Source organism: Myotis yumanensis, unplaced genomic scaffold (assembly GCF_028538775.1).
Source record: "Myotis yumanensis isolate MYYU_CA2020_CCGP unplaced genomic scaffold, mMyoYum1.0.hap1 SCAF_1, whole genome shotgun sequence".
NCBI classification, from domain to species: Eukaryota; Metazoa; Chordata; class Mammalia; order Chiroptera; family Vespertilionidae; genus Myotis; species Myotis yumanensis.
The window spans coordinates 155,604,823-155,618,054 of record NW_027223752.1 but is presented as its reverse complement, the minus strand read 5'-3'; the positions used below and the strand labels follow the sequence as shown (position 1 = coordinate 155,618,054).

Sequence of the window (13,232 nt, the reverse complement as noted above, 5' to 3'; positions counted from 1 at the left end):
AACACCACAATAAATAAAATGCTTACCCTCATCTATTTCATCAAAACTGAAATCACCTGAGGTAATCATTCCATGTCATCCAACCATACCAATTGCTACACTACAGACACAGTGGATTATGACCTTGAAGACAAAGCATGGATTTGTAGTTATATGTTGTGACATGCAGCCCATTCAGGAGCCTTGCATAAGCTACATTTTGATGACAGCTATGTTTGCAGAGTGAATTCATTCAGGCTAAACTCAGCCATTAGTCATGGTTGGTTATTTAATGCTCTGTCATTCCTGAGCTCCACCTCTTTCTTCCAACCCCACCATTTAAGCCCAAACTAAGGTTGGCACAAAATAGACTTTGTGCTTTCTCCTCTGCAATCCTGATGTGTGATATATTTAAAGAAGTTAACCATTTTGCTTTTGTTACTCTCTGTAGAAACCAGATAGTGGCTCTCTTCTTCATTTTCTTCTCCCCAAATTTCTGAAACTCCATAACACAACAAAGGTTCTTCAGATAAATGAAAGCCTTCAACCAAATTCATGGAGCCTGTCTGCTTGTCCCTTCACAGCTCTGTGGGATGGGAATTCCTTCCTCTCTTTCTTTCTTTCTTTCTTTCTTTCTTTCTTTCTTTCTTTCTTTCTTTCTTTCTTTCTCTCTTTCTTTTTCTCTTTCTTCCTTCCTTCCTTCCTTCCTTCCTTCCTTCCTTCCTTCCTTCCTTCCTTTCTTTCTTTCTTTCTTTCTTTCTTTCTTTCTTTCTTTCTTTCTTTCTTTCTTTCTTTCTTTCTTTCTCTCTTTCTTTCCTTCTTCCTTCCTTCCTTCCTTCCTTCCTTCCTTCCTTCCTTCCTTCCTTCCTTCCTTCCTTCCTTCCTTCCTTCCTTCATCACCTGAAGATATTTTCCCATTGCTTTTTAGAGAGAGTGGAAGAAAGACAGAGAGATATATCAATATGAGAGAAACACGTTGATTGGTTGTCTCCTGCACCCGTCCAACCGGGGCCCGGGCCAGGGAGGAGTCTGCAAGTGAGGTACATGCCCTTGACCAGAACCAAAACCAGGACGCTTCAGTCCCCAGGCTGATGCTCTGTCCACTGAGCCAAGCTGGCTAGGGCAGTCATTCCTTCCTTTTCTCACTGGCTGATAGGTGCCCTGTTCCTACCTGCAGGACTTCTCTGAGTCTTAATGTTTAACCACCTCTGGGCTGGGTTTTAACAGAAGTCACTGAATCTTCTCAACAGGCCACAGACCAGAGTAGATAATCCGTCATAATCAGTGACCATGGCATAGATTTAAAACTCCTTTCATCACCAAGGAGATGGATACCAGCTACTTCTCTAGCAATCCCAATTCAGCACTTCCCTTTTCCTTATTTATGTTCATTTTCTTCTATCATTTATATACATGACTTTTCTCCATGAAACTTTAGTTCCTTGAGAGTAGAGCCCTATTTTTAAAAAATTTTATATTGATAATATTGATAATATACCACCCTCATCCGCCGCCCCCCCCCCCCCCCCCCCCGATCCACCCCAACTGTGTGACTTGGCCCTAATGAGTTTACAGTGGTAGGTGAAGCTATAAGTGATGTCCTCATTTACCTATTTACCTTATTTCCCTGGTGACTTCCTTATTCGTGAAGCTAGACCAGATAACATCCATTTCTCTAGGAGTAGTCAGTGATGAAATCATAAGGGAAAAACGCAAATTATTGGATTTTAACATCAAAATCTTTGTCCTGCATGGTGGGAAACAGTGTAAAGGATAGGCAACAGGTAGATTTGGTTTTTCTCCTCCGTCTCACCCTTTTCACCAGTAACTAAGTGTGGAGGAAGAGTATGGGAAGAACAAGACAGCTTCAGAAGCTGGTCTGTCTCTGGGCCTTGCCTCCTGCCCAAACTCCAGAGCTTCAGCGTATCTCTGATTTGAGTTCAGCTGGCTTTGCTGATCGCATCTGAAACTCATTTTTGTCAGAAAGAAAGATAGCAAAGATGGTTGTGAAGGGTGGAAGGAGCAGAGTGAGGGCCAAGGATAGACCAAGGTTCTTTGGGAGCCCTAGGACTGGAGATGATGGACCTTCCTGTGGTTCTATCAGAACAGTCCTGGAAGTTAGGGAGAGAGAGAGGTAAAGAGAGGAGAGAAGGGAGGGGAGGGGAGGGGAGGAGAGGGGAGGAGAGGGGAGGAGAGGGGAGGAGAGGGGAGGAGGGGAGAAGAGGGAGAGGAAACAGGAAGGAGGGATGGAAAAAAAGACCACGTCTCTACCTTGTCTGCCTGTCTGGCTTCAGTTGAGTTTTTCTGCACACCAGCAAAGAGTCTTCTGAGAGATAGGTATTAGGTCAAACTGCTTTTGTTTTTTAATTTTACTGTGGTAAGAACACGTAACATGAGATGTACCCTCTGAACGGAGGTTTGCGTGTACGGCACAGGGATTGTTACCTACAGGCAGTGGTTTGTGCAGCAGATCTCCAGACTTACTCATCTTGCAGAACTGACACCTTCAGTGGTTCTCAACCTTCTGGCCCTTTAAATACAGTTCCTCATGTTGTGACCCAACCATAAAATTATTTTCGTTGCTACTTCATAACTGTAATGTTGCTACTGTTATGAATCGTAATGTAAATATCTGATATGCAGATGGTCTTAGGCGACCCCTGTGAAAGGGTCATTCGACCGCCAAAGGGGTCGTGACCCACAGGTTGGGAACCGCTGCCTTATACCCATTGACCAGCCTCCCCTGTTTGGTAGGTCTAGAACACTTGGTTATTAGCAATTTCATATCATTTATCCTAATACAACTGGCAGAACCACACTATGACTTTTGAGAGCACAAGGCACTTCCTCCTTTAAAGAAATTAAAAATTATATTGTATGGCCCAACCAGCATTGGTCAGTGGTTAAGTGTCACAGTTCAATACCCGGTCAGGGCACATGCTCAGGTTGTGAGCTCGATCTAGAGGCAGCCAATCAATGATTCTCTCTCATCATTGATGTTTCTATCTCTCTCTCCCTCTCCCTTCCTCTCTGAAATCAATAAAAATATATTTAAAAAAATTGTATTGTATGACTCTGTTGGAATAAAGACAAATATATTAGTATTATATATTAAAATGTGTCCTTTAACCAAAAAGTTTATTTTATTCTTCTGATTTTTAAAGAAATAAAACATATTTGTGGGCCCCTAAAAGTGTGTGTTCCCTAGGCTCGGTGCCCACTGTGCCTGCGGGGATGTCGGCCCTGAGGACGGGACAGAAAGGGGTGGAGGCCTGGAGCTCCCCCTGCCTCCCTGATGGATTCAGCCCTCTCTCTTCTCTCTGGGGTTTGTAGATTCCTTTCTTCTCAGGAAGGCTGGGCTTCTCTTGCCTTGGCCTTGCACAGGTGAATAAATCCCTCTAATCTCCAACCCCTGTCAAAAAGTCCTGTTCATGTAATTAGAAAGGCGATTTCCATGTCAGCTGGGAACTCCTTGCGAATGCAGGATTTTGTGCTGCTATGTAAATTAGCCTGGCTGTCCGATTGAGAGCTGCACACTATAATCCTAAAGACAAACAAACAAACAAACCCCCAAAGCATGGCCCCCACCATACAGACACTAAGCGCCTGACCACCATCCACATTATCCCTGGTGACCAGGGAAGCGAGCTAACAACTGATCTTTGTAGCGGGTACAATTACACACTGGCAAGGTTTCAGACTTCCCCGCCCCTCTCCCCCTCCACTAATTGCCCTTCTAAGACTGTGGCAGAAAACACACTAGCTTCTGCTCTGGAGACCACAGGGGCTTGTGTGAGTGAATGGCATTTTATTACTCTGCCCTTTAGAAATTAGCCTCAGTATTGTCAGGCCCACCATGGAACTTTCCCCACTTCTTCAGATGTCAACCACCCACATTTCAAACAACACTGGAGAATGATGCCACCAGGATGGCTTGACTGCATGAACATCAGGGCTGCCTGTGGGAACTTGGGGCCCAAGATTCTGTGGCTAGAAGGAAGTGGGGATTCACAGAGAATTTGGAACAACACTTCTGCTTGAAGATGCATCAAGTAATTAGTTATTTTTGGTAACACACACACACACACACACACACACACACACACACACACACCTAGTTTTATGAGAATTGCTCTTACATTGATGTGGGTAAGTTGACCTAACTGAGTAATTCTTGGCTTTGGAGTACAACACCCAATCTCCTCTTCCTACCCTACATTGCATGCCCATATTTTTAAATCAGAGAGAATTAAATTTTATTTTGTTTCCATTATTATTTTTGACAATTTTAAGATACCTTTTGAAACTATTTGCAGCATTCCAGACTTTTTCAAAACTAAGACTGGAACTAACTTTCCTAGCTACCTGTCCCATCTCTGAGTTAAGAACACATGTCCTTGGATTTCAACTTAACAGTTGATTTCGAAACCACATGGAAACTTCAAGTTAATTAAACATTTCTGGAATTATTATAGAATATTTTTGACAGTAAAACTCTGCTGAACTCAGTATTTCCTTGATGATTAGGAAGATGTTTTCTGATAGCAAAAGTATGAAAATCAGTTTCTATTGTGATATTAACGTGAGTAATTTCTAAGTCAATGGAGAATTCTGGAGACAGAATTACAGATAAAGTAAACCTATGTTTCACTTGGGAAACTGACTGAAACATCTTAATATTACATACATATACATTGTTGCCAATGTAAGGAATGTCCAAACTTGTAGAGAATATTTATGAGTTTATTTGAGCTAAACTGATGACAATTGCTGGGGAGAAAAAAATCTCAATGGATTGAGAAAATGCTCCAGAAAATGGCAGTTTTACCACTTATTTTATACATCAGAATCAAAGGGGGAAGTCGTAAGGGGGTTACATGAAATTCATTGGTGATAGATTAGGGAGGAGGAGAAAGCAAAGTGGGGAGATCTCTGGGATTGGATAAAAAGTAAAAAGAATAGACACATACTTCTCTTAAATGGGTGGGTACAGGATAGTTAATACTTAACAATTAACATGATAATAATGACAATGAGAGGATTTGTGGTCTCTGCTCTGGTGGGTAGTTGTGCTTCGAGGGGGTCTGGATAAAGGAGATTAATATTCCAAAAGTATCTACACTAATAAAAGAGAAACATGCAAATTGGTGTCACTCTGCTATGCCCACCAGCCAATCAGAGTGACTATGCAAATTAACCCAACAAAGACGGCGGTTAATTTGCATATGCAGGCAAGGAGCAAAGACTGAAGGCTCTGGCCGGAGTGAAGACTGAAGACAGACTGAAGACTGAAGAGGCTTGGTGGAGAAGCCAAGTCTCGCTGCAGCCGGACGAAAGGCCTGTGTCCCGGGTGCCGGAGGAAAACCGGTGCCAGCAACCAGGGGAAGGAAGGCCTATTGCACGAATCTCTTCGTGCAACGGGCCTCTAGTGTATGAAATAAAAGACAGTAAACAGGCTCAGTTAAGGTAAAGATTGACATTCGATAGGGGAAAATACCAGCCTAGGACATGACTGCTTTTAGGTAGAAAGTTTTAATTTTAGACCATCCAATGTGGTTACTTTAGGGCTCTGAGTTTGTAAGGCCCACCATGTAGACCTCCCCTCAGCTTGTCAGGTTTAGTATGTGCCCCCTTTTTCATCCACACTGTTAAGTGAGATAATGTGTATCAATGACCAAGCACCAGGATGGCACATAGTATATTTTCATAGAGTAGAAATTGAAATTGTATTTACCTTAGGGAATAAGTTCCTAGAGCAATTTTTCTATATGTTACTTCTCTCTCAGTCTCACTCATTCAACAATGCTTAATAAGCACATACTATTATATTTGCATCAGTATTCAGCCATACATTTACTCACATTTTGTCAAAACTGTGATAAGTTTTAACATTGATGATGGCTTACATTACTGTCAGCTGGAGCAATCATGGTGTACCACCTGGCCATCATTTCTGGTGGCATAGTTGGGTAACTGAGCCCCTTCACGTTTCTGTCAACTGAAGTTATTTAAATTTTTTTAAAAGTTGATGAGAGAGAGAGAGAGAGAGAGACAGACAGACAGACAGACAGACAGACATTGATTGGTTGCCTCCTAACCAGGGATCAAACCTGCAACCCGAGTATGTGCCCTGACTGGGAATCAAACACTTTCAGTGTACAGGACAAAGCTTCTACCAACTGAGCCACACCTATCAGAGCTATCAACTGACTTTTTATTTATGTATTTACTTAAATATATTTTTATTGATTTCAGAGAGGAAGGGAGAAAGAGAAACATCAATGATGAGAGGGAATCATTGATTGGCTGCCTCTTGCACACCCCCTACTGGGGATGGAGCCCCCAACCCGGGCATGTGCCCTTGGCTGGAATCAAACCCGGAATCCCTCAGACCGCAGGCCGACGCTCTATCCACTGAGCCAAACCAGCTAGGGCTCAACGGACTTTTTAAAGACCATTTGAAGAAGACACGTGAATTGTGGTCTTTTGAAATAGAACACTTGATAAGATCAACAGGCATTAGTCCCCAAACTTGCAAATTGGTGGGTGTCAATAGCTTGAAAGAAAATCCTAGAGATAATATGGAGCACCCTTTGAAGAAATGGTGCATCACCAACACCAGGTATGGGATAGATGACACTGAGGGAAACGTCATGGACACTGACCACTGAATTTAAAAGGTAATTCAGGCCCTAACCAGTTTGGCTCAGTGGATAGAGCGTCAGTCTGTGATCTGAAGGGTCCCAGGTTCTATTCTGGTCAAGGGCATGTACCTCAGTTGCAGGCTTGATCCCGGGCCTGGGCAGGAGGCAATCAATCGATGTGTCTCTCTCACATTGATGTTTTTCTCTGTGTCTCTCTGCCTCCCTTCCATTCTCTTGCTCTCTCTCTAAAAAAAAAAAAAAAAAAAAAAAAAAAAAAAAAAAAAAAAAAAAAAAATTAAAAAATCAATGAATAAATATCCTTGGGTGAGGATTAACAAAAAACACATAAAATAAAAGTGAAAGGCAATTTGTTCACACTGTTAAATGAGATAATGTGTATCAATGAACCAAGCACCATTTTGGCACATAGTATATTTTCATAGAGTAGAATTTGAAATTATTTTTTATTGCTTGTATTTCCTTTTTATGTAGGTATAAGAGGGATATGCATTTTGGCTAAATAATTCCCTTATACTATTGAAAAAACATCTAAGTAATAAGAAAGCAAAATGTCATGGTTTCTATAAGCATTATGCCACAATTTGGGGGAGTTTTTTTTTTTTCTTCCTGTTTTTTTAATGGCATATAAAATAGTGCTATATCTCACTATCAATGGTGCCTTAGATACAATGAATTTTAAGTACCTGCTAGACTTTGTACTAGTCTTTGCAGATACAATTAATTAAGTAAATATTTATTGAATGACTATTACGTGCCCCAAACTTGCTATGAGCTATGGATGGGCCAGAAAAGCTCTCACGGGAGTTTCCCTGGCTGGGAAGTCAGACATTATACAATGTTTCCAGAGAGGGATGAACACTCCAGAGGGGGAGCATGTGTAATGGGCTATGAAGTATATTGTAATCAACCTAAACACCAGTGTCTAAAACACAATCCCCGTTCTCAAGGAATTTACAATTTAGTGTCAAAGTCGGAAGGAAATTTCAAAAGGGTGAGTAAATGCCACAAACTCCTGAAAAGGCTGGAAGAGGTAATAAACTGCCCCGAAGAGCAGGGGAAGAGCATGCCGAACAGAAGGGCTGTCATGTTTCAAAGCCAAGTAAGAGGGAGGCTAGTGAATTCCTTCAGCTGTAAGGAGCTCAGGAGGCAGCTTGCAGTGCAGGGACAAGGGATGAGCCTAGAAAGCAGGCAGAGCTTGGAAGATCTTGTGGGCCAGGGTGAGTCTTTTGGTCTCTATACCAAGAGCTGTGGGGTTTTGTGCAGGGTATAGGCATGACAGAATTTGTATTTCAGAAATATCGCTCTTGTGTGTGGAAAGTAGATTAATTTTCTATCTTCCCCTTCCCCGAAAGTAGAGAAGCCAACTGTTGCAGGAATTCAGGAAGGCGACAATGGTGACCATGTTAAGTTTCTCAATTTTCCCAGGGAGATTGGAACTTTACCCCACTTGTGTGTGGGCTTGGTAATAAGATGTTGACTTCAGTAACTTATGAACACCGCCCAAGGGGAGTCCCGCTGCACGCACTACAGTGATTTTTAAATGAAATCCTGTCAAATTATTTGACTAGATAAGCAGATTGGTAAACCCATTGATCCAGCGAGCAACTGATCAATAAAAATGCCACCTCAATTACATGGAATAGTAAAATATCAAAGTGTGTGGTTGCTCTCCTGAGCTTCTGAGGCCTGAAGAAAGCCCTCTGAGATTTATCAAAGGCCCTTGAAAATCAAAGAATGGTTTCGATGAAACGCAATTGATTTTGTGTTTCAGCCAGAACTCACAGCTTTCTACAGGTCATAGCCTGGCAGGTGTAAAAAAAAATCAAAAAAAAAAAATCAGAATTTTACCAGAGCTTCCTTTCATGGTTTAGAAGGGAGAAGGCCCCACAAGTGCAGGGCTGATAAATGCTGGTGATGTGTCTCAGCAGATGTAAATGAAAATGCTAAAAAGCTCAAGGTCAAAGGGAGGACTCTGTACCGGAGAAATGCCGGTTTATGGAACCACCACTTCTCTGGAGAAGCACTTGGCTAAACGGTGTCTTCAGCACGGCTGCGAAGACGTACGTGGCAGTCCTTCCGTGCCTCTCCCAGGCAGCACGACCACCGACCACCGAGCTTCCTTCTCTGAAGCCCCTGAGAGGCGGGGACACTCAGAGAGATGGGCTGCTCCCGAGCCTTCCTGGAAGGCTTCAGGTCAAGGAGAGTGCCCATGGGATGGCTGTTCCTCAGTGGGAAATGCCTTTTTTTTGGGGGGGGGGAAAGGGGTGTCTTTTTAAATTTTTTATTTATTTGAGCATGACTTTTTGAAAGTAGTTGCATTTCCTAAGCAGCCTCTTGCAAGGAAATAAAAATGGGCCAAACAAGTCACCTCTAGACACTTTCTGCTCATGTGCTTTTGTGTTTTTAAGTGTGCACAGATTTAGCCCTGCAGGAAACCATTTAAAGAATGTAGATAATACCTACCGGGGGTGTGAGTCACCCTGTCAGGAGAGTAATGTACAGTCCGCATCCTTGTAAGTTATTTATTATACCCTGAGGCTTGATGGAATACAGTTTCCTTGATGAAGAGATAAAAAGGAGCAACATAAAAGTGAGGTAAAAGAAGAACACTTCATTAAAACTGAATCTACCTTCTGGTCTTAGCTTTAAAAAAATTATTTTTTATTAATATTACTGAAATTTATCATCCCAAAATTTACTTTGTAGGAACTCTTCAGAAAATAAAGAGAACAGTGAGAGAGGGAATGAGGTTGAAAGGGACAGAAATACAGAGAGACAGAGAAATCTTGAGAGACAAAGAAAAGCAAGGAGAGAAGAGAGAGAGTGAAAGTGAGAGCGAGAGAAAGAGAAATCGAGAGAGATAAAGAGAGATAATAAAGAAACTAACTGTAGAACTGGAATACTGGAAATACCATTAAAGAGAACACTCTCCCGAGAAGGAAAATGACAGCTCTGAAAAAGCACTAGCTTTTTGCTGTTGAAATAAGTAGGAGGAGTTTGCAGAGAAGAGCATCCCCATCCCCACCTCACACCCAAGGGAGGGTGTAAGACGAGGTTGTAGGGGACAGGATTAGTCATCAGGAGCAATGGATTCTAACTTAAGCAAACCAGTGCTTCCACCTTAAACCATGGGGGGAAGAAGCAAAGGTTTCTGAGGGCCTTACACTCCGGATTCTGTATCTCTCAGGGTGGGTGAGGTGGCCGCTGAGAGGTAGTGGGCTTGGGTCCAAGAAAGGGTGGAGAAAGAAGATAATTGATGTTTCATTCTGTGTTGAAATTTCGTTCAATTCTAGTTTGTTTACCCTCCCTCCCTCATTGCTTTACTAGAACAGAACCACAGGAGTAAGTCTCAAGAAGAACAGTTGATTTTCAGGGTCATGTTAAGGCTTAGCTTAAGATAGCAATGCAAAGAATAAATGCTTTAATCTCATAATACTGTTTCTGTTTAAAATGACTTAAGTTTGAACTATATCAATAATATATGGGTACTTTTTTTGTAAAAGATAAAAATATTACATATGAGCCTACATTCCCCTTTCACCATTATTCTTAATCCCAAATCTTTCCCAGAATCTCCCAAGGGAATCTTTTATCAGTTTATCATGCTTCCTTTACAGATCTTCTAGGTAGAAACTATACAGCATGAGTTTTTGGGATGTAAGTGTGTTTTTAATATAAATAGTATGGGTTTATAATAATTTTTATGGAATAAATTTGACATGCAAAAATTTGTATAAATTTAAGGTGTATAGCATGTTACTGTGGTATATTTACATAATGTTTTGATTGACAACACAGTGATATTTATCACATCCTATATAATAAAAGGCTAATATGCAAATAGACCAAACGGTGGAACAACTGAACAATTGGTCGCTATGATGTGCGCTGGCCACCAGGGGGCATGCACAGAACATGGCAGGCATCGGCCAAGGCAGGATGGTGGAGCAGGTGATTGGGGGTGCCAGACCAACGCAGGGTGCCAGTCGCTGTCATTGGGGTGAGCCTCTGGTGGTTACTGAAAATTCTTTGTTCCCATGTACCACAGTCCTGTCCAGCTCTTGTACCTGCTGCCGCCACTGGCCCTGTTCACACCCACTGCCAATGCTGGAGCTGCTGCTCATACCTGCTGCTGATGCCTGGTGCCGCCCCAATCACTCGGTGCCATCAGCATGTGGGAGCAACAGTGGCGGGAATAGGACTGTAGGCAGACAGGGAACTGGGGGACATGGTGGGAGTGGCCGGGCAGGGGCATGGAGAATAGGCCAAGACCCGCCCCTGTGCCCACTGCAGCCTATGGCCCACAGTTCCTTTTAAGGTGCACGAATTTGTGCACAGGCCCCTAGTTACATAATGAAAGTACAGTATTTTTGTCTATATTCGTTATTATGTGCGTTAGATCTCTATGGCTGATTTATTACTTGTTGCAAGTTTGTACCCTTAAACATCATCACTCTTTTTTTTTTATTTAAATATTTTTATTGATTTCAGAGAGGAAGAGAGAGAGAGAGAGAGAGAGAAACATTAATGATGAGACTCATTGATTGGCTGCCTCCTGCACGGCCCACACTGGGGATCGAGCCTGCAACCCGGGAATCAAAAGGTGACCTCCTGGTTCACAGGTCAAAGCTCAGCCACTGAGCCCTGTGGCCGGGCTTGCCTCAGATGACAAAGGGCTTTAAGAGTTGGCATTGGGGCCCCTCTTCTTGCCAAAGGCGGGCACACCATTGACAAAACGCCGGTTGTACTGCATCCGTCGCTTGGCCCGACCAGTCTTCTTCTTCTTTTTCTCCTGTTTGGCCACCTTGGGGGTCTGACCTCTTACTTTCCCAGCACGGGCCAGAGAACCGTGGACTTTACCTCCAAGCACGCGGGCGGCTACTTCCAGAGTGGACAGCGCCTCCACCCCCCACTGGCCCAGGGTAGCCTCATCCTCCAGGGGTGTGCCTGCCAGGAGCACGACTTGATCTTCCGGAGCAATGTCCTCCAGGGAGGCTACGTGAGCCTTGATCTGGGAGACCGTCTCCCTGCCGGTCACCTCGAGGGTGTGGAGCTCCTGGGCGCGGACAAACAGCTGCATGTCGGCTACTGAACTGCGGCCTGTGCCGCTCCCGCCAAGATGGAGTCGAGAAAGAGGAAGGAAGAGGAGCGTTCGCGTCCTAAGCGCTTGCTGCGTCTAACATCACTCTTGCCTCCTTTTTAATACTCGGTGTTGGGTGGTCTGTTGGGGTCCAACCCCAGCAGGTCCAGGGATTCCCAAAGGTGTGGACGGAGTCGTCGAAGAAGAAAGGACACGGAGACAGCGTTCAGTTGATCAGCAGCCTGGCCAGGTTCTGTAGCCAAGTTCAGTCCAGGATCTCCAGCCAAGTTCTGTCCTTTGTTGTCTTGTTACATCGGTATTTATACCAGTTGATTTTAATCCTATCAATTTCTATTCCAAAGGTTAGGGCGTTTCTTATCTCCATTCCAGGGAGTAAAGATTATGTAGCTTAAGCGTGATTGTTTGTAGTTTAAGTGATTAACTACCCGCCTGGCACTTAAAGGGTATTTTTTTAAAATTAAATCTTTATTGTTCAGATTATTACATTTGTTCTTCTTTTTTTCCCCCCATAACTCCCCTCCTTCCAGCTCCCACCCCACCCTCTGCCCTCACTCCCCATCCATTGTCCTCATCCATAGGTGCATGATTTTTGTCCAGTCTCTTCCCACATCTCCCCCGCCCCCCACAAGAATAGTCAGTCCATTCCCTTTCTATGTCCCTGATTCATTATAATCACCAGTTCATTCTGTTCATCAGATTATTTATTCACTTGATTCTTAGATTCATTTGTTGATAGATGCATATTTGTTGTTCATAATTTGTATCTTTACCTTTTTCTTCTTTCTCCTCTTCTTAAAGGATACCTTTCAGCATTTCATATAATACTGGTTTGGTGGTGATGAACTCCTTTAGCTTTTCCTTATCTGTGAAGCTCTTTATCTGACCTTCACTTCTGAATGATAGCTTTGCTGGATAAAGTAATCTTGGTTGTAGGTTCTTGGCATTCATCAGAATATTTCTTGCCACTCCCTTCTGGCCTGCAAAGTTTCTGTTGAGAAATCAGCTGACAGTCATATGGATATTCCCTTGTAGGTAATTGAGTCTCTTTCTCTTGCTGCTTTTAAGATTCTCTCTTTGTCTTTTGCTCTTGGCATTTTAATGATGATGTGTCTTGGTGTGGTCCTCTTTGGATTCCTTTTGTTTGGGGTTCTCTGCGCTTCCTGGACCTGTAAGTCTATTTCTTTCACTAGGTGGGGGAAGTTTTCTGTCATTATTTCTTCAAATAGGTTTTCAATCTCTTGCTCTCTCTCATCTTCTGGTACCCCTATAATTCTGATGTTGGTACGTTTGAAGCTGTCCCAGAGGCTCCTTACACTATCTTCATATTTTCGGGTTCTTTTTTCATTTTGCTTTTCTGGTTGGGTGTTTTTTGCTTCTTCGCATTTCAAATCTTTGACTTGATTCTTGCACTCCACTGGTCTGGTGTTGGGAGTCTGTATAATATTCTTTATTTCAGTCTATGTATGCTTAATTTCTAGTTGGTTCTT

At 42.9% G+C, this 13,232-nt stretch overlaps 1 protein-coding gene across 1 annotated transcript; it reads right to left on the bottom strand.

The window, feature by feature from the left end:
* Positions 1-11,322: 11,322 nt before the first annotated feature.
* On the bottom strand, positions 11,323-11,795 carry LOC139006093 (ubiquitin-like FUBI-ribosomal protein eS30 fusion protein). Its single transcript, XM_070408631.1, has one exon. It carries the CDS (start codon positions 11,722-11,724, stop codon positions 11,323-11,325), a length of 402 nt encoding a protein of 133 aa, XP_070264732.1. The 5' UTR covers positions 11,725-11,795.
* Positions 11,796-13,232: the final 1,437 nt, after the last annotated feature.